We start from the raw sequence: 19,413 nt of genomic DNA, 5'->3' as shown, positions 1-19,413 counted from the left end.
ATTTGTCTGCAGGAATCTAGTTTTTTATTTGTCTGATAATGATAGCTCTAGATCTCTAGCTGGTTCTTTTCACTGCTGGTTCTTGGGTTTGTTGCAGGGATCTCTTTGGGCTGCACTGCTGCACTAATGTTAACATACCATTCACGCACCCAAACCAGGGTTATTGGATCCCTTCACATCTTGGCAAGAAGGTCAGGACATTTGATATGTTGGTGGAGAACGCTGCAGTGAACAGCCTCCCATAATTCTCAGTGAACATTTTGACTTGTATTACTAGACATCGAGTCTAGGGTATTATTTTCTGTGGGACTGGCCTGCAGCCCCCATGCAGAGAGAGCTCATATTTGATCTAAGGGTAAGACTGAAGGGAGTACTCAGAAGTTCCTCTCCTACGAAGTCCTTTTCTGCTGTAGTTTATCCACTTTAGACTCTCCAGACACTCTCTTGAGAGCGGTTCAATTTTATTTAAATATGCTGGAAATAAACTGAATGTACATTGACAATTGTCAATTGTTTTCTGGTTTATTTTTTTCCTGGGAGATGGTATATTTATTCCAGGCACTTTTTTCTCTTCCTCTTTCTATATCTGTTATGGCTGGCTTCCATTTCTTTCCTACTCTTGAGTCTTAGCAGGAAGGACAACAATTGGTGGCCTGGGAAATATAAACCCAAATGCCTTTGAGTTATAATTGTCCATCTGGAGTTGAGGTCTGAGTCTGCACCACTGTATCCACGGTGCTGGGTGGGCGGAGGGGACGGGACTGATAGGATGACAAACATTTGGCCTTTCGTAGTGACTGACCAAGGAGAGGTTAAAATCTCCTGGCAATTTGGAAAGAGTGTAGGGGAATCACTCTGTTTGGCCACTGATACACTTTTGGTCAGATTTTAGGCTAGGAATTGCCATTGCAAACAAGATCTAGACAGTGCCCAGCTCAGGGGCTTCAAAGGATGCTGTAAGAACGTGACAGCAACTAACCACAGGGAAATCTTCCATATCATGACCTCGAGCAGATATCAGTATGGTCCTTGGGACCTGACATTTAATAAGTCTTTTGAAGTCTTGTTACCATGAGCTACAGTAGCTCTGGAAAGCCTTGGTATATAATACTTTGTTGCAGAAATATCAGAAGCATCTTCTGAAATAATTTGCTTAGGACCAGTAGGGGTTGGATGCTTCAATGCAGAAGCTTCCTGTTTATAAACTGTGGATATTCAAAGAAATTTTTAATGAAGTTTTTGTCTGGCAGCTGCATTTACTATGCACTGACTGGTATATTAGGAAACTTCAAGTCTGCATGTGAAAATACATTGAAAATTATTACTCTTTTACAGCGTAGTGATAAGCAAGAAAGCGGACTGTATGTCACTCTGTGGAGCTTTGTATTTATAATTTTTCCACAGTTTTGGTTAGTTTGCAGAGGCCAACAAGGTTTTCAGCTCTGAGATTACAAAACAGTCCTGAATTTGCTCCTTTGAATTCTTTGCTAGATACGAGTTTGTGGCATTAGTGATCTTACGGAACTCCTGAGTCTGTCATGGTGAGGGCATCATTTGGCCAGGGGAGGGGTAAGATGTCATGAGAGAAAATGACACCTTGTTTGTTAATTCCACCTGGCAGAGGTTTGATTTGGGTGGAAGAGCTCGAGGAAATGCAGGAAGGATTCACTTGTAAGTCCTGATCTGTAGGGTCAGGTTTATATGATGAACTCAGAAGAGGAATGCCTGTGTAATTAGGAAATGGTTATGCAGAGCCAGTGTTGGATCCTAAGGGTCTGGGAAACGTCTAGCCAGGTGGGAGTTAACAACTGAGTCTGGATTTCAGGACTGAGTGCCTTCACGATAGACTTAGACATCATCCCTGGTTTGTTCCCCCAAGCTTTAATGAAAATCAAAGTAATATTCTCTCCTGGTGGCCCTTTCGCTGGAAGCCTGGTGGTACAGAGACTGTACAGAACCTTGCGCAATGTGGCTCGCCTCTTCCTCCCCATCCTCCTCTGCTATTGTAATACACCAGCTACGGTAACTGAATATTCATCATTAGCCTCCAACAGACTTTAAATAGACCAGTGACAGCTTCCTTCCTTGTAAATTCTTTCCCCAACCAACTTTTTTTTTTTTTTTTTCTTCTAATTTTACAATTTTTAATGCAAGAAAAATGTAGCCCATTAACACTCCCATGTAAAACTAACTCATATTCTGGCCCAGGAACAACAGTCTCTTCCTTGCTGTGTGGACAATTTCTTATATTGCCTGTGTAAGTCAAGCTTTAACACTTTTTTCCCCTTCCTACTTTACTACAATTTTTTTTGACAGCAAAATTTCCAGACACAACAGTCATTTTGTGCCAGTGGTGAACAAAACCTTTCATTCCATTAAACTGTAACCCAGGATTATAATCAGCTATTTTGGGAATAGTGACTTTTAGGCACTAGAAAAAAAAAAAAAGAATCTGATACATTTTTAAGGACTGAAGGACAAACCGACATGGTAGCTGTGCACACTGCATATTGAGTGGGCTCAGGAAACAGTATAAATAGTTCAAGATGACTGTTGCTTTACAAGGTACCAAAGATATCTCTTTATTAGAGCTCAGCTCCTGTAAAGAAGAAAAAGGCAGAAATACAGAGATAACTGCCTTTGTGTACAAAAAAATGGCAAAGTGAAAGGAAGAGAATATTTTAGATATTTAGTTAGAAAATACTTTCCTTCCTCTCCCTCCTCAAATAGTTGATTTTTTGGCAAAAATAGCACCCAACATGTTTTGACTGAAATGGAAATATTTCAGTCTGGAGGGAAGTCATTGCAATACCTCCTGGGAACTGCTGTTTGGAAACCTGCTGTCTCCAACCTGTTCCCTCTCTAGCATGCCTCCTTGCTCGCACCATGTCTCCCGCAGAACACCACGGCCCTCTTTTATGGCCATGGAGGCTGCCCTGTGCCCTGGGAAATGCAGTCTGAAAGGAATTTGATCTCCAGTGCACAATGGGAGTGTGGGATCCTGACACCACCTATGCTGGCATTCAGGGTAAAAATATTGCTGTTTCAGGCAGACAGCTCCTTTAGGGAAAGAAAATATTTTTTTTTTATCAAGGAAAAACAATCAGGTTGTAAATTTTTCTCCCTCTCCGCTCTCCATTGAGACAGAGAAAGTGTTGATTTAGGTGAGAAGTATCTGTGATGATGATGGCTTCTTAGTGTTTGTGTGGTGCTTCGCACAGTGAGGGTCTGATGTTTTGATGGGGTCCCTGTGAGTTACCATGAGAATTTACTGTAGGAAACCCCCATGCAAATCTAACCCTACATCCCAAAGAGACGTTCAGTTTTTCCCCCACTGAAGCAGGGAGAAACTGTGAAAGCAGTCATCTCTACATTCCCCCAAAAAGCTACAGAGAACTCGATGTGACATCATGCCACGGTCCTTCTCCGCTATAGCTTACAGGTACCCCACTGAAAAAAAAATGAGGGTTTGTCATATCTTGGGGGATTGGGTGTCATATCTTGTGTGGTGTTGGAGCTGAGGAAGAAAGAACCAGCCAATCCATGCAGCAGCCTCTCATTAGGAAGGAGAGCTAAGGGCAAGGTCCATGTATCATCTCCCTGTAGATTGTCTCCTTGGAAGAGAAACATGGTGGGGATGCAGCTTTGGGGTCTCATGCTGGTACTATTTCCATGAGGATCGCAGTGTGAAGGTGGAGCATGACAGGAGCGGGCATCTCAAAACCGGGACCTGGTAGGGCTGGGAGATCCTCTGAAACCTAGAAGATTTGAAGGTCACTCAGGATGTTTGAAGGCTATAGCTCTTGACCTTCCTGAAAAGCCACCAAAGCCAGCAAGAGCTCTTGGGGTGGAAATACTTGTGCTGGGGGTCCACAGGCAAAGAGGTCCTCTGAAGCCCACCACATACCCTGGTATCCATTGCTGTCTTGTGTATCTGAGGGATAGGTCTCTGCTTCCTCCCAGTCCATCTTCCTCGTGCACAGTCTAGACTTCAGTTCTGGGAAAAATCTGCCTGGGATGGGAAGCCATGCTCCTGCCAGTCCTGTGGGGAAGAGCTGCTGGGCTTCCAGGGGAAGAAACCCCACCTTTGGAATAGACTCTCCTTGGCAAGCCACCAGTGCCCAGGGTTTGGAAAGCTTTCGTGGCACAATAAGAGACACATTTATTTGGTTTTGAGCTCCTGGGTGAGTTTCCCCTCCATTACAGCCTGGTTGCTGATGTTTCTGGCAGCCACCACAGCAGTGGTTTGGATGAAAGCTCCCTGCTGTGAGTAGGTTTATATAATTGGTATTGTTAAATTTTGTGAATAAGTTCTGAGTTGCTACAGTGATAGGTCCTCTCTAAGAGATATAATTGGAGATTCAGGGCTCGTCCTCCACATGTAAGTGTTCAGGTGAGCTGGGATCTGAGGATCTGTTCTTGTTCCAGCACAATGATTTTGGGCATGTGAGCAGGGTATCTCAAAGCCAGCTTGGTCCAATGGTTATAGCCTCAAAGAAGAAAACTTGTGTTGGAATCTGGGCTCTGGTTTGTGACTGCTCTGAGCCTGGTGGCTCTTTGCGAGGTGCTGCTGTACTACCTTATCTTTACGCATCTTAACAAGTCCTTGGGTTCAGGAAGCACCCAGTTGTCTTAGAGACAGCCCAGGAGGAGGCTTGCACCTTGCCTGGAGTCTCTGAGACCCCCTACTCAGCTTCAGTTCTCCCTCCTGCAGAGCAGGAATAATCTTATCCAGCCACGTTGCTGATGTGCTTGGAGAAATGTCTCAAAAACACACTGTAGGGTCTTGTAGGAGAGGGGATTTCCAGCCAGTGTTGGCAAAGCATCCCTGCTTCAAACCAGATTTCAGAGCAAAGGAACAAACCAGATTTTCCATTAGTGCTCACCCTCCCAGCCTGGCTCCACTGAGGCGTGTGGCTCTGGCGTGCATCAGGTCTTGGTGATTTATTTATTTCTCTTTTCTGAGCACTCTGGAGTGGAGCTTGTTCTCTAGTCCAGTGATCCCCCATTCAGGACAACCAGGCTGGCAGACCCTGGGGAAAAATAATGGGGATAACTACCATAAGGGGAAAAAGTAGACCTAAATATTTAATCCATCTCCAAGTCAGCTTGGCAGAAATGAGGTTTTTATTTACATGCACGTGTGCATCCGCATACACAGTATAAATGGTATATAATTTATAAATGTTATCATAATATGTAAATATAAATCTTGTGTATTTTGTTATATCTGCAAATATCTATTTTACGTATGGGTGTAAAATAGCAGTTGTGGTGGAAAAGGCATGAATCTAAAGAGAAAGATACTGAAAGGAAAGTGAAATACAAGAGTGCTGCATGGATAAAATGTGACGGGGCTGCAGTCTCCTGGGAGGGATGTCTCTATTTTCCTGAAAGTCTAAACAAACACCATGACACTAATGTGCTGCCTTCATTTGTTAATTCACTGATCTACTTATTAATTGATTGCTTTTCTGCCTTGGTGTTTTTTTTTTTTTGTTTGTTTGTTTCTTTGCTTTTAGTAAAGAGTACCCGGTTGTTCCCAGGAGCACAGTGAGACAAAAAGTGTCCTCGAATCACAGCCCCTTCAGTGGTGAGACCAGGGTCCTTTCCGCCTCCTCCAACCTGGGCTCCCAGTACCAGTGCGAGAACGGGGTGTCGAGCACCTCCCAGGACCTGCTACCGCCTGCCAACCCCTACCCGATCTCCCAGGAGCACAGTCAGATCTACCACTGCACCAAGAGAAAAGGTCAGACCTTGGCTGCTCCCCACTCGGTGCTTTCCCCATCCTGACATGACTGCCAGCATTGTTTTCTACTATTTCCCCTTGCCCACAAGCTGGACAGCCCCAGTTTTCTTTATGGTGACACTTGAGGATGAGAAGGGATGAGGGTTGTGTGCTGGAGGCGGGCAGCTCCCCCAGGCTGTGCTGGGAAACTCCTCTCACCAGTGTTTGCCTAAAATCCCATCTCTGCTGCCGGGTTGGGAGCAAGCTGTTTGGAGGGGTGGCAGTACCTTTCACCCATGTTGAATCCACATTTAGTAAGATAGCTAGTGCTGGAGATAAAGATGACTTATCTGCCTCCATAACCCCTCAGACAGGGTTAATCTCCAAGGGGAGATACCTTGACAGCTTAGATTTTACACAGTTTTCAACTAATAGTCTCACAGTTGGGAGACAGTTGTCTGTCTGTAGAATGCAATTCCACTTAAATGCTCGGTCTAATGAACGGGCCGTGGGATTGAAAATCATGATATCCATGTTCGTTCACCTCTGGTGCGACTGACCTGCTTTGACAGAGCTTGAGGGATCAAACTGTGAGGGCTTTACACTGACTGCTCAGCTCGTCCTGGCGTGAAGAGCCCCATGATATCGATGGGATAATTGTTCTCAGGCAAGAGAGAGCAGTTTGCAGTCTCTCCCAAAGCAAGGGGAATGCTTAGATGCAGCAACATTTACAGAACTGAGATAGCAAAAGCCTCAGATCAGCTCCACCCCGGACACTCAGAATGAAATAGAGAATTTCCAGGGCTGAATACAACCCTATGCGGTGGGCAGATAGTTACTGCCTACCCCTGTTCCTCTTTCTCAGGATTTAGTCTACATTGAACGGAAAAAGTTAACAGGAGTCAGCATGCACCATGGCATTTGAATGCACCGAGAAGTTCTCCAGCCTGGTAGCCTCTCCCCACAACAGATCCCTTCCTGCTTCCCTGCACAGTCCTATCAGTCAGCCACATGTCATTATTTTTAGTAACGTAACCCCTGGGGCGCTGGGATGTGCAGTGTAGACACACAGTCTAAGGTAGCGGATGCCAGGAAGTGCTGGCAGAGGAGGTGGGAGGGCAGTAGAAATCTCTCTCACATCCTTGGTGACTCCCCTAAATGTTGTAACATCATGTGTGTTGTGTACTAGTATATATGCAAACAAAAAAAGTTGAGAAATCTTAATATTTTTCCTGAGACTGAGCTGAAAAGTGGGAAACAGAGGTATCGTTTTCTGACCCCTCCAGCTGACCAGGCAACCCTTGTACTCATATAAAGTGTATCAAAGCTGTGATTGGAAATCGTGATGCTAGACTTGAGCTACCTGTAATGTAGGGAATAAGGAGCTGACATGGCTTCCTGGAGTGTCCCCTAAGGTCAGAGGTGGGGTGTGTGGCCCTTGCTACCCCTGTGCTGGTGTGGGACTGTAGGTGCCAGGTGCTGGAACACAACTGGGTTGCTGCAAAGCCGTTGGCAATGGAAAAGCAGGTCCAGTTTGCCCTTGGTGTCCCTCAGCCTGCAATCTGTCCTCGGTACTCCTTTGCCCTGAGAGCTGAGTTTTCACCACTCCTCTTCCCCTTTGCAAAAACTAGCCAAAACAAGCTGGCCCAAATGGCAACAAACCGTTTGGACAATCTCTGACTGCTGTGTGTCCCTGTACCACAGGGCAATTCATCATTTGCCTCCACATTGTAACGTGATAAGGAATCAACAGAGGTTTCCTTCCAGTTTTGGGATTCCCGTTAAGTGGTGTCTCCATGGGTGGTTTCCCTCAATCCCCCAATTATCTCACTTCCTCTTATTGTCACAAAAGAGACGACTATCTGCCCTGTAATAAGCTCCCTGGCCCCTTTTGGCCTGCGTGGCCCTTGCAGGAGACTGGCAAAGCGAGTCCTTGTCTGTACGGCTGATGGCCCCTCATTATCTCTACGATGGCTTGAGTGGCACAAGCAGTTAAGGGCCTTTTATCAAAGCCGCCAAATGCTTTAATCAAAGAGAAGCAGTGTCCTGTCTGATACCACCGGCTTCTTCCATGAAGCTGCACATCTCAGGAGCCTGAGTCTCTGCTTTCCTCCTTGTGCCTTTTTCCCCCTCCCCATGCATCTAGTAAATCGAAAACAGCCACCAGGGCTTAAAGAAAAGAAACACAAAGTTAATGGGAAACAGAGAGCCAACATAAGCTGCCAAGCAGCTCTTTCCAAAGTGAAATTAATTAAAAAAAAAGTCACTAGAGATGAGCAATTCTGTTCAGATAAATCAGAACATGATCCAAGATTTCATCTCAAACTCAGGGTGAGCGTGGCACTTTCTTCTAGCACTGAACAAGGATCTTTATTGAACTGGGGAAAATAAACTTACCGATAATATTCTGCTTTTTCTGCCTTTTCCAGCCTCTCCTTTCTAAGTGTAATATTAAGCTTTCCCTCAGAGCAATCCTGCTTTCCTACTTTTCTGCATAACTTTTAACATGCCTAATCATCTAAGAAAACATGAAAGCAAGAGCGTGTTCACCCCTGATACATCTCTGTCCACTTTCTGGACTGGATGTTTTATTGATTTCCTTGGATCATCAACTCCCCAAACATTGACACCTCTTCAGTCAGTTTAGGATTTATCTCAAGCAGATGATTTCCTTTTTGCAAGGCTGTGGTTACGGATGAGTTCTCACAGTGGCAGAGGGCAATTCAACTGGGTTTGAGACCAGCTGGTATCTGTATCTTCTGTAGCAAATACCACCACTGTTTTCCAAGATAGTCTCTCAGATATGGCCCCTTCCAGCTTTGACATCTTATGATGTTTCTCTGTATCCTTTTTAATTAGAAGGTCAGGTCTTGGTTTAGGCTCAGTTAAGAATAGGTATGTATTCGAGCAACTCAAAGGCACCTTATTCAACTTCTACTTCCTTGGTGACCTAAGACAAAGATTTAGCTCTGTGGTTGACAGTGTTGTTCTTAGCTGTCAAGTCAAGATGGATTCACTCTGGAGATCTGATATGGAATTGCATTAGGGGAGGGCAGCAGGGCTGGGAGGGGATGTTATCTTTGAAGGCTCCTCTGTTTCAGGGAGGTGATACCCTCCTGGGTGAGGAAGGAAGGAAGGACACATCCCAGAGCCTCAGATCTAGCAATTCCTGGTGCACAGGTGGGAGTGCGGGGTTGCAGCGTTGGGAATGACCCTAGCATGGTGCAACAGGGTCGCTGCTCCAGGCACTTTGTGAACATGCTGAATGTCGGGGAATGGCAGTCCCCCAGGAGAGAATCATCCTGCATTGTATCCCAGCCCCACACTGAGATTGCTTATGGCATTTCACAAAATCACTGGTCTTGAGAGAATGGATTAACTCCAATCCAGTATCCTACCAAGGAGTGGCCTCAGTTCTTGATGTGGATTTTTAGGCTGCAGCAAAGACCAGTTAGAGCTTTGCCTTTTTTCTAGTTGTTTTCCACCTCTCCCTCTCTCATTGTTGTGCTTGGAGAAGCCCAAAAGGACTTACCAGCAGGCAGCTTGCTTTCTGTCTTTCATTTTAGCCCCACATCCCAATTAGGGCATTGGGGCTTGTTTTCCCTTGTGTTATCCTCTCCCTCAGACTTCCTGTGAACTAAAAAGCCATCCCTCTAAACCTCTGCTCCCTCCCAGCCTTACACAATCTCAACCACTTGGCAGATTTCTGGGATGCTTGTGATGCTGAACAGGAGGCGACTGAAACAGCCTCTCCCTGGGGAGGTTATAAAAGTTGTCATGTTGGCACTTTGAGGGAGAAGACGTGGCAGAATGCACTGGCTCCAACCAGCGAGGACTGTATCCTTCAGCCACCTAGCTTGGACATGACCCTGACCGTGGGGAAGAATATGCCTTTCATCTCCTTTCTGCTCTGATGAGGTCGGTGGAGATACAGCAATGCCTTTCCTCCTTCTCCTCAAGAACAGGAACTCTTAGGGTGGATAGACCTCTTCATTGACTGAACTAATTTCTCCCTCATCCCACCCAGCTTTTCTTTCACTCAAAGAATCTGTATGACAATAGTCAGGTATGGGATGTCTTCTTGGAGGACATGCTGCTTGTCCTGCTGATGTTAGGAGATGCAATGAGTTGGCCAAAGCTTGAGCTATGCTGCAGCCGGAGGTGTTTACAGCTTGGGTAGATGCAGTGAAGCCTGGAGCAAAGTGGCTGCTGGAGCACTGAGAGTGAAGAAGAAGACCCTGCCTGCAGGGTGGGGAGATATTCAAGGGTCTGGTGTGCACCCAGCTTTTGCTGTGTAGCCACGTTGCTTGTGGCACTGTAGTTTCAGCAGCTTCATGCTCTGCCCTCAGGAGGTGCCTCCTGTGCCTCTGCAGGCAGTGCTGGCAACTTGCTGCCTCTGGAAGAGGTTCCAGATTTTGGTGTTGGATTGTCGCTGCCCCACAACCCTTTCTGCCGTGTTCCCCTGCAATGCAACACAGCCATTGCAAAGCGTGCGATTGCTGAATTAACTAGCGTGTCTCAGGTTTCGTGTCCTAGGATGTATGTTTTATTTGCCCTTTAGGGACGTTTGTTTTGATTGAATCTGCCGTTTTCTTTTCTTCTTTGACAACCCTTGTCAGTCTTGCACATTGGTATTGGCTATTCAGGCTCATGCTAGATTCATACTAGAAACCAGACTGGATAGAACAGCAGTGTTAGTGATAATCACCCATTGTGTCTCCCTCACAAAGTCGGGATGAACCTACTGTAATTCCCTGGAAGTGTGGGTGAACTTTAAAAACTAAACCAGTTGGGCCCCATCCTTCATTGTCTTCTGTCCCAGGGAGCTGAATGTCATGAATTGGAAAGTAGCTCTCCTGATTTACACCAGGGGAAGAGATGGGCCCAGTGCAGCCTGAAGCCCAGAGATTGTACATGTTTGCATTTCATTCTGAACGGCCCTAATCTTGGAATTGGGAAAATTCCATTTAAAAAGCCATTTGTGTGGTATTTACAACCCAGCTGGAAGTAGTAAATACCGGAAATCTTGGAACTGCTTATGCTCTCGCTCAAGCTCCTTCATTAGATAGATCATCAAATTCCTTGTGAGGGAGCCAGTTTCCATCCCATTCTGCAGGCTCCGTTTTCCTTGGATCCACTTCGGAGCAGCTTCTCCCAAGCGCTGGCAGCTTCCCCTGCTTGGCAGAACCTTTTGCTTTTTGAGGTTTGCGCAGTATCGAGGGGCTGGTCACAAGAGCTGATCGTCACCCTTGGCTTCCAAGAATAGCAACAGAAGTGGAAGGTGCCCAGCACCTCCTAGGGCTCAGTGGCAACAGGAAAAGGACAATGAAGTGCTATCAGGGAACTAACATCAAGAATCAAACCCAGACCAGACTAGAGAGTTATCTCCTATGTTCTGCTTATGCTGATGCCAAGGAGGTGAGAGGACCTTCAAAGAGAGGATTATGGCCTTGAGATAGGCTGCCCAGGCTCCAGAGCAGGTAGGAATGAATTTAAGCTCCAGCCTTCAGCATTGCGTGAGACCTCTGTTTGACTTGTCCTCCTTCTGTCATTCTCTTACTTGAAGATGTCCCTTTCCACCCCCGGATCTGCTCCACACACCATGGGGATGCACTTCACCTGCTCTGTGCTGGCTCTGGTCTCCTCTGGAGGAGTGGTGGGACAACGCCAGATCAGACTAGGGTGCCTAGAGCAGTGTATATTTGTTAGCTGGCACCAGCTGAGGATCTCTGGTCTGCATCATCCCATCTGAAGATGAAGATGGACTGTTCTCTTCCCTCTCCAACACTTTGAGGTTACATAGATGGGAAAATCATCAGGAAGAGGGGCCAGAGGGCAGGCAGAAGCTGTTAGGGTAGGCTGCAATCCTTCATTAGTGACTATGTGCTGTTTGGAGATGGGTATGATGTCCTTTACACATCTTAAAATCTGGAGTGATGGTGCCCTTTCCACATATGACATCAGTGAGCCTGGCTCTAGAGAGGCCAGCAGAACGATCGTGAGAACTTACAGAAGAAGAGAGGGCACCTATAGGGTTTCCACTGAAATCCTGGTTGTTTTTGGTTTTCTCTCTTCACCTGCGATGAATTCTGGAAGTGGATCCGTAATGCTGAGGCTCTGCCTGGCTGGGCTGTGGCAGGCAGCAAAATGTCTGGGCTAAATGGAAAAATTAGCAACCTCAGGTTGTAAGTCAGGCACATTTTTACACAACGGAAAACAGAGTTTGACTGTTTTGTGTTGTATATTTTAAAAAAATAAAATAAACAGTCAAACCCCAAGCCAATGATTTCTAATGCCAGCAGAGTAATGCGGTTTAATGCTGAAAACTTTATTAGCAGAACAATGCTTCATTTTACAAGACATTGTTTTTCCACCCTAGTGTTCTTATTACTCAGTGGTGGGTTAGGGATCCAAAACTTTTAGGCTGTCTGTACAAGCTAGAGCTCAGGCTGTCCTTCCAGATGTACCTCCTGTGATAGACCCACGTTCAGGAGGGAGCTTAGACCTGTGCTTCCAGCTTTTGTCTTTCAGGGGTCTAGAACCTCTCCACCGCTCCTATATAAAATGAACCTGATCAGGATTAAGGAGAGTGAGACACTTTTGCATCTATCTGCGTATAGTTTCAGCTATTTTAAAGATATGATTGCACTGCTTGCTTATCTCATCCTACATTCTGTCATGATTTAAGAGAAGGCAGAAGAGGAAGATAACTTGATTATCAGGGCTTTGCATTGCTGGAACTAAGAAGCCAGGTTTTGCTGTTGTCAGGAAGAAAGCATGAAATGGGACCGTGGCTTTCCAGCTGAATTTACGGGCAGCTGCTGTTACAAAGTCAAAGGACGCCAAGGGGAAAGTCTGCATGGTGTGTACCTCAGCACCTGATGTTTTCTGGGGTTGTCAAGCCAAGAAGATTAACAGCAGCAGATGTTCCAGCTGGACTTGGTAGACACCTGAGTGGAAGTAATGGGTTATTTTACAAGCAGAGTGGGTGCAACTTCCAGGAGAAAGCACATGGCTGTTTATAGCAATAAGGGTATGCGCATGTGCATGTTTACAAGAAACAAAAGGTGCCTGCGCTGGCCAACTGCACCTCTTGAAGGTGAGATGTGGGCACACACTTTGGAGCAGCTCAGCAGCAACACCCCTGTTTCTGCAAGTGCTTCTTCAGAGGCAGATGCTTTTAGTCCTCTTTTTTTGTGGAACTGTTGCTTTTTTTTTTTTGGTATTTTGGGGGTGAAAAAAATTGGAGGTCAAACTACGTTGATTGAGAAACTTTGAAAAGGGCCATTTCTTGTAGTATTCTTTCAAATTTTACCCCTATTGAAGGGTGCAGCCAAGAGGGCTTTATGTGAAGTGGGATGTTTTTCTGCCTGCACCAGAAATCTTGTTCTTGAAGCAGCAGCAAAGTTAATCCGGGTCAGAACAAGCTCCCCTTCCCTTGCCTCGCTGTCCTTAAAATCTCTTGGTGAAGTTCTCATCCCTGGGAACTTTGCCATCCATTCCAGCAGAGCTGGATTTCATTTGATGACCCTGCGAATGAATAAATAAGTGCATATTCATTTATTCGTTTTGCTTCACCCTAGAGATTTCACCTAAATTGTTTATCTCCTTCCCTCTGTTGGCCTGGGATGCTGCAGGAAACAAAGGGCTCTGCAAGCTGCGCCTTCTTGTTTCTAGCTGTGAAATTTACTTTTCTTTTTTGTTACGCTTGGCTCCAGCACGCAGCCCTGTGTGGATTTATATGCCCAGCTCCCTTGGCACAGCTAAAGACAGGCGCTGTAAAACTCTGATTGTCTCAACTTGTGCCATCGCTGATGCTTTCCGGGGGGGGGATTTTTATTGTGATCTTCATTTTTGTCTCATTTGTCACAAAAATATATCATTGTAAAGGCTTTTAGTTAACAGCATCAGCTCTGAGCCTCTCAGCTGGGATGGGGACCTCTGTTAGGTGCACTGTATCCACAGGCAGATGTTACTTCTGCTGGCAGCAGAAAGCAGATGAGGAGCTTGGTGGTGTGGGGGGTGTGCATGGGGTATCCCCAAGCAAGCTAATCCTCAGGATCCCTCCAGCATCTTATAGCCTTGATTTTCATCCCAGAGCTCCCAGCTAATACCATCCCCAGTCCAGCAGACGGGGCCAAGCGCAAGGCTTGGTTTCAGCAGGATTGATTGAGATCGATTCCAAGGAAGGAATCTGGATTTACACTGATGTAACTGAAAGACGTGTCTGGATTAGCTCTGTGCAGACTGTGTCCTTGGTAAAATGAGGATTATGGAGAGGGAAATTCAGCCAAGGGCATAGTATTATTGGTCGCTACCAGGAGTTTTCTCTCCCAACAGATGAGGAATGTTCCACCACCGAACATCCTTACAAGAAGCCCTATATGGAAACTTCTCCGGCAGAAGAGGATCCTTTCTACAGGTCCAGTTACCCCCAGCAGCAGGGACTGAACACTTCATACAGGACTGAATCAGCCCAGCGCCAAGCATGTATGTATGCCAGCTCCGCTCCCCCCACGGACCCTGTGCCCAGCCTAGAAGACATCAGCTGTAACACGTGGCCGAGCGTGCCATCCTACAGCAGTTGCACAGTGTCTGCCATGCAGCCGATGGACAGGTTACCCTACCAGCATTTCTCTGCCCACTTCACCTCGGGGCCGTTGATGCCCCGGCTCAGCAGTGTGGCCAACCATACCTCCCCCCAAATAGGAGATACCCATAGCATGTTTCAGCACCAAACCTCGGTTTCTCACCAACCCATCGTCCGGCAGTGTGGACCTCAAACTGGCATCCAGTCCCCCCCCAGCAGCTTACAGCCCGCAGAGTTCCTGTATTCCCACGGCGTGCCTCGAACCCTTTCGCCCCACCAGTACCACTCGGTCCATGGTGTGGGCATGGTGCCAGAGTGGAGCGAGAACAGCTAACAAGGCGGTCAGGAAAGTGCAAGAGCATTAGCCACGGAAAAAAAAAAAAAAAAGGGAAAAGGAAAAGGAAAAAAATACCCTGTTGATAATAAAAGTGAGAGTATTTTGCAAGACTCCTTTAACTGAATGTTCACTGATAGCACTCGAGAGGGACGGACACTGATTGAAACCACAGATGAAATAGTCATCGGCCTCGGTGTGACTTGCCCCCCCCCCCTTTTTTTCTTTTGTTTCAAAAGAAAAATCAACAGATCGGCACACTTCTTCCCTGCCACGGTCCCCACCCAGTTTGTGTTGCTGCCACCACCAGCCCTGTGCCCTTGTCCCCCCCTCCTCTGCCCTCCTGCTCTTTTTGTTCTTCAAGGGACACCAAACTCCTACTGCCTTTCTCAACACAGTCAGAGTGCTTGAACGAAAACAACTAGGATGTTACTTTTTTTGTGGTGTTGATGTTGACAATGTTATATAATAAATAATAATATATATATTTTCTTTCAATTTTCTCAAAAAAAGACACCAGCCCTTTTTACCAAGGGTGGATTTTGGAGTGGTGTTTCTCTTTTTTTTTTTTTTTTTTTTTTTTTGGCATTAGTATTATCATTGTTACTTTTCAACAGAAAGAGGTTTTACAAACCCACAAATAAGAAAAGCAGGTACCTACCTCACCCAGACTTTGTACCACGGGTGAAATCACTCCCTGCAGGGTGCTGTGTTTCCTTACAAATGCCCCAAAACATGTCTCTGCAGGAACAAGCCCTGTAAACTCATCTCCTTTCCCACTTGCGTGTGATTCTCTCAGTCTTCTTTCCTTCCCATCTCCCAGTCTTTCCCAGTCCATCAGCTGTCTCTGATGGAAGCACGGGGTATCTTTCAAACTTAAAAACAGCCACAGCTTGTCTCCTGCCGAATTTTTACCGGCATGCGGAAAGCGAGGCTCTGAGCCAGCTGCGAGGGGGGAAAGGGGGGGAGAGGATGCAGACAGCAAAAGGAAAAAGTTTGCTCATAAAAATGATGATGACGCTTGTTTGCAATCCCGGACTTTAATTTTATTGTGTATTCTTTTTCTTCCTCTCAAAAAAAAAAAAGAAAAAAGGATACTGGTCTGGGTGTGTTAGGTGAGATATTAAGTAAATTGTTTAAAAGGAGCAGAAAATTATCATGAGAGGCTGGGAGTTGGGGATGCAAGAAGAGAAGAAAAACCAAATGTGTGTAAGTAAACATGTCTACTGCAGAATTTTTCAGGTGTAGAATTTCCTGGTACTATTTATTTATACATGACAGTTCAAATAACTCATAGTATGTCACAAAGCCAGCAAAGCAGCTGATTCAAAGGGGTTAAATTTTTTATTGAAACAGAAGTTTGCTTTCTTTTCTTCTTTTTTTTTTTTTCTCTCCAAGCTGTGCACACTATATAATTTACATATATTTTTAATTAAAAGTAATTCTAATTAACAAGAGGTATACCTGTGTGTCAGCAACTGAGAATGTGGGTGTGAATGTGTGGGAATGCTGGTATGTGCGTGGGAGGGATTACAGACAGGTATCCAAAGCCATGTAGCTGAGAAGAAAAAAATAATCCCTACCTAGCTACGCTTTCCTATTCTTGTGTGCCGATTTATGTCTAATAAATACCACATGCTCTCAATGGCAAGGGACCTGGCCACCTATTTTTAATTTTTTTTTGGTTTTGGTGTGGGTTTTCATGGTTCTTTCTACTTGATATCAATCAGTTTGATTTTTATTTATTTCTGATGTACCACAGGAGGTACAGCATCCCAACGGGAAAGGCTGTTTGGCAGTGACAGGCTGAGCTTGAGACTGCTGTGCCCTGGGTTGTGTGTTTGTCCGCTACAGAGCTGCCTGGGTCCCCCAGATCCTTCCCACCCAACCCGTCCCCAGGGGACGTGCTCTCCTGGGGTCACTTGCCTGTTGAGGCAGATTGAGAAGCAGAGGAATGGGAATCCAGGTGGGTGCAGGGGTGGCACTACGAAGCCCTCATGGAGGTGGAGCTGCCCCCTGTTTCTATGTAGATGGGGTTGGTGGGGGATGTCTGGCCTGGGGAAGGTGTGGGGCCACGTCCCAGCCTCAGCAAAGGAGGGAAGGATGCTGGATGTCTCATGGATTAGAAACAAGATGGGAAAATCAGCTCCACAGAAATAAAGAGATTGCATCCAAGAAGCCCAGCAGAAAGGTCTCCTCTGTGTGGCTGGTGAGCTGTGGCCACCTCAGGGAGCAGCATGGCCAGGTCCTGTGAACGAAGCACAGAGTTGTCCCCAGGCTGTCCCACCGGCAACAGCACATCTGGCTGCAGCAGTGGCACTGCCAATGCATGGCTCGCAGCCCTGGTGGCCTCCTGCGCACCAGAGATCTAGGGACACCTTGCAAAGGGACGGAAAGTGAGTAGGATTAGTAGAACCCCTTCACAGTTTGATGTTCCCACCTAGCTGTCCCTTGGCAGGTGGGACCTGGGGGATGGTGTCTGTTGGAGCTGTCCCAGCGCTGGCTACAATGCAGTTTTCTTCCTTCAGTTGTCTCTGCTTTTACTGTCTTCTGCTTGCAACAGCTGTGTTCGACACAGTCAAAATGCAATGTTGCGCTACCCTCGGAGCTCACTCTGGGTATCGGCCACATTTGTAGGCAGAAGGAGATGTGGGCATCATGTAACCCTTCCGCAGGCACCGCTGGGACCTCAAGTTATACACAAAGCTGTTTGTCTTTGTGGAGCCACGTCCAGGGAATTACTCAAATGTTGCATTGCTCGGTAAATCACATGCTGTTCCTCCAGAATACGCAGTTGTCCAAGATTAATGACTGAGTAAACTGAATTTTGAGTTAAGGAATAAAAAAATTACACTGTATTTAGCTGTCAATTACATTGTACTTTCCAGGCTTCATTATCCCACTGCTAATCATGTAATCATCTTATCTCTATATGGTAATTTACATGTAATTAAACGGCCAGTGGTTACTCTGTAAGTAAAAAGGTCTTATCAGAAATGTGTGCCACGCATCTCAAAGAGTATTAAGGAAACTAAACCTGCACGGTAAATTCTTTCTCAAGATTCGTAAGGAAAGCCTCAAGTTTTCAACTTGACTAATTTCCTCCGAGTTCCTCCCATTATTTTTTTGGCTCTTCAGAGAAATATCAAGGCTCTTTGGTGGAGTCTGCAAGGCCACGATAGGCTCTGATTGCTGTGTTTTGGCTGCTGAAAAGCCAGGTGTCTCCTCAAGGACACAGCCTTGTGAGGCCGCATTGGCATGAGGAGCAAGGAGGCCATCAGTGGCAGGAGGATGGACCTGTCACGCCCACAAAATCTGGGATGAAGGCAAAGGTGGGTAGGAGGATGTGGTATAGCCTTCTACTTCTCTTCTTGAAGAGTTTGTTACTGGCTACTGCTTCCATATGGCATTTCTGTGCTTTTTCCTTGATGAAGCCCAGTTGGGCCATATGAGCATGGCCTGGCCTGCTCTTCCATTCGAGTGAGTAGGACTGTGAGGAGTCAGATACGACATGAAAGAAAAATGTGACTTGTTCAAAGGCCCATGGTGACTCCCAGCCTGGATGTGAATGTGCCTGGTCTATGTTGAGCCTTGAGAAACAGCTTGTACTTCCTCCCAAATGGTCCAAAACAATACTGGGAGCTGTCAAGGAGTGTTCTCTCCCTTTGGTTGTGATTTTATATTACAAAGAGCCTGAAGTGATTTCCTTCATTTCTCTTTTTACGGACTTATTCCTTACCAGAGTATGATAATGATGACAATAATAATAAACAATCAAACAAACAAATTATCTAAGAGTTACTATCATTGAAAGAATTGGACAAAAGAGGTTGCAAAATTCACCCTATTCAGAGCTAAACTGGCAATTCATCCATAAGAGGCCTTGAAACTTGAGGAACACCATCCCAGCGTGGTACAAAGGACTGAGCACGGCCACCACCAGGCTTTCTCTTCTTGCCTACAAGTCCCAGGAGCCAGAAAACAATCCTCAGCGTTGCCTGGTGGTTTCCCATAAGCACCACTGAGGGTGTCAGGGGTGGGATGGACCTGGGGTCCTTCTGCCATGGGCCTGGGGACAGGGATGGTGGAGTTGTCCAGGAGAGCTGAACTTGCTGGCAGGTGAATGGTGTCCCTGGGCGAGGAGGGAGCTGGACTCCAAAGGGAGCCCTGTAAAGCCAGTGGAGGAGGAGGGCTGGTGTGGTGGGTGGAGAAGGCAATGGTGGCCCATCCTCCTCCTCGGGGGAAGGAGACCTCCTTGCCTCAAACTTCTACCTTTTGGTGAGGAGCCTTGAAGCAAACTTCCTTCTTTGGAGGTGTGGAAAGTAGCCGTGAAACATCACCAGGCAGAAGAAAAACAGGGCTTTATAGATGAACCATAATAAATAAGTGCAGGCTGCGTAATTCCTTCAAGCAGAGAAGGATAGAAAGAAACCCAATCTCTGCTAAGAACATCTTTGAAAGAGCAAACACAAATTCCCAGGCTGCGGTCACAATGCTGTTTTTTCAGCTGCCTTCCTAGGCTAAAATACTCCCTGCAGTTACCATGGCTCGTACCTGGGGAGGCTGCAGATGCCCTGAGCAGGCACAGAGAGCTCTTTGTTTGCCCCTATCAGCTCGCCTCCACATTTCAGGTTTCAACAGCAAGGATGCTGGGTGGTTTTGGGAGGTGGTTTTTCCCCACCGTGGTACCTGCTGGGATCAACATCTCCCAAACCTGCATTGGTGAGGTTTCTCCTAGGGACAAGGATGCTTGAGAGGGGC

At 46.2% G+C, this 19,413-nt stretch overlaps 1 protein-coding gene across 3 annotated transcripts in view; it reads left to right on the top strand.

Annotated features, from left to right (window-relative positions):
* The window catches only part of TBX5 (T-box transcription factor 5), a 70,720-nt gene extending 54,417 nt beyond the window's left edge, over window positions 1-16,303 (top strand). For all 3 annotated transcript variants that reach the window (XM_074844310.1, XM_074844311.1, XM_074844309.1), the window contains exons 8-9: window positions 5,523-5,749; window positions 14,069-16,303. In XM_074844310.1, the coding sequence (XP_074700411.1) occupies window positions 5,523-5,749; window positions 14,069-14,652 (811 nt within the window). In that variant the 3' untranslated portion in view covers window positions 14,653-16,303. The remainder of the gene's footprint in view (window positions 1-5,522; window positions 5,750-14,068) is intronic.
* The last annotated feature ends 3,110 nt before the right edge of the window (window positions 16,304-19,413 follow it).

The sequence above is a fragment of the Strix aluco genome, chromosome 18, assembly GCF_031877795.1.
Source record: "Strix aluco isolate bStrAlu1 chromosome 18, bStrAlu1.hap1, whole genome shotgun sequence".
Lineage (NCBI taxonomy): Eukaryota > Metazoa > Chordata > Aves > Strigiformes > Strigidae > Strix > Strix aluco.
This window is presented reverse-complemented; position numbering and strand designations above follow the sequence as displayed.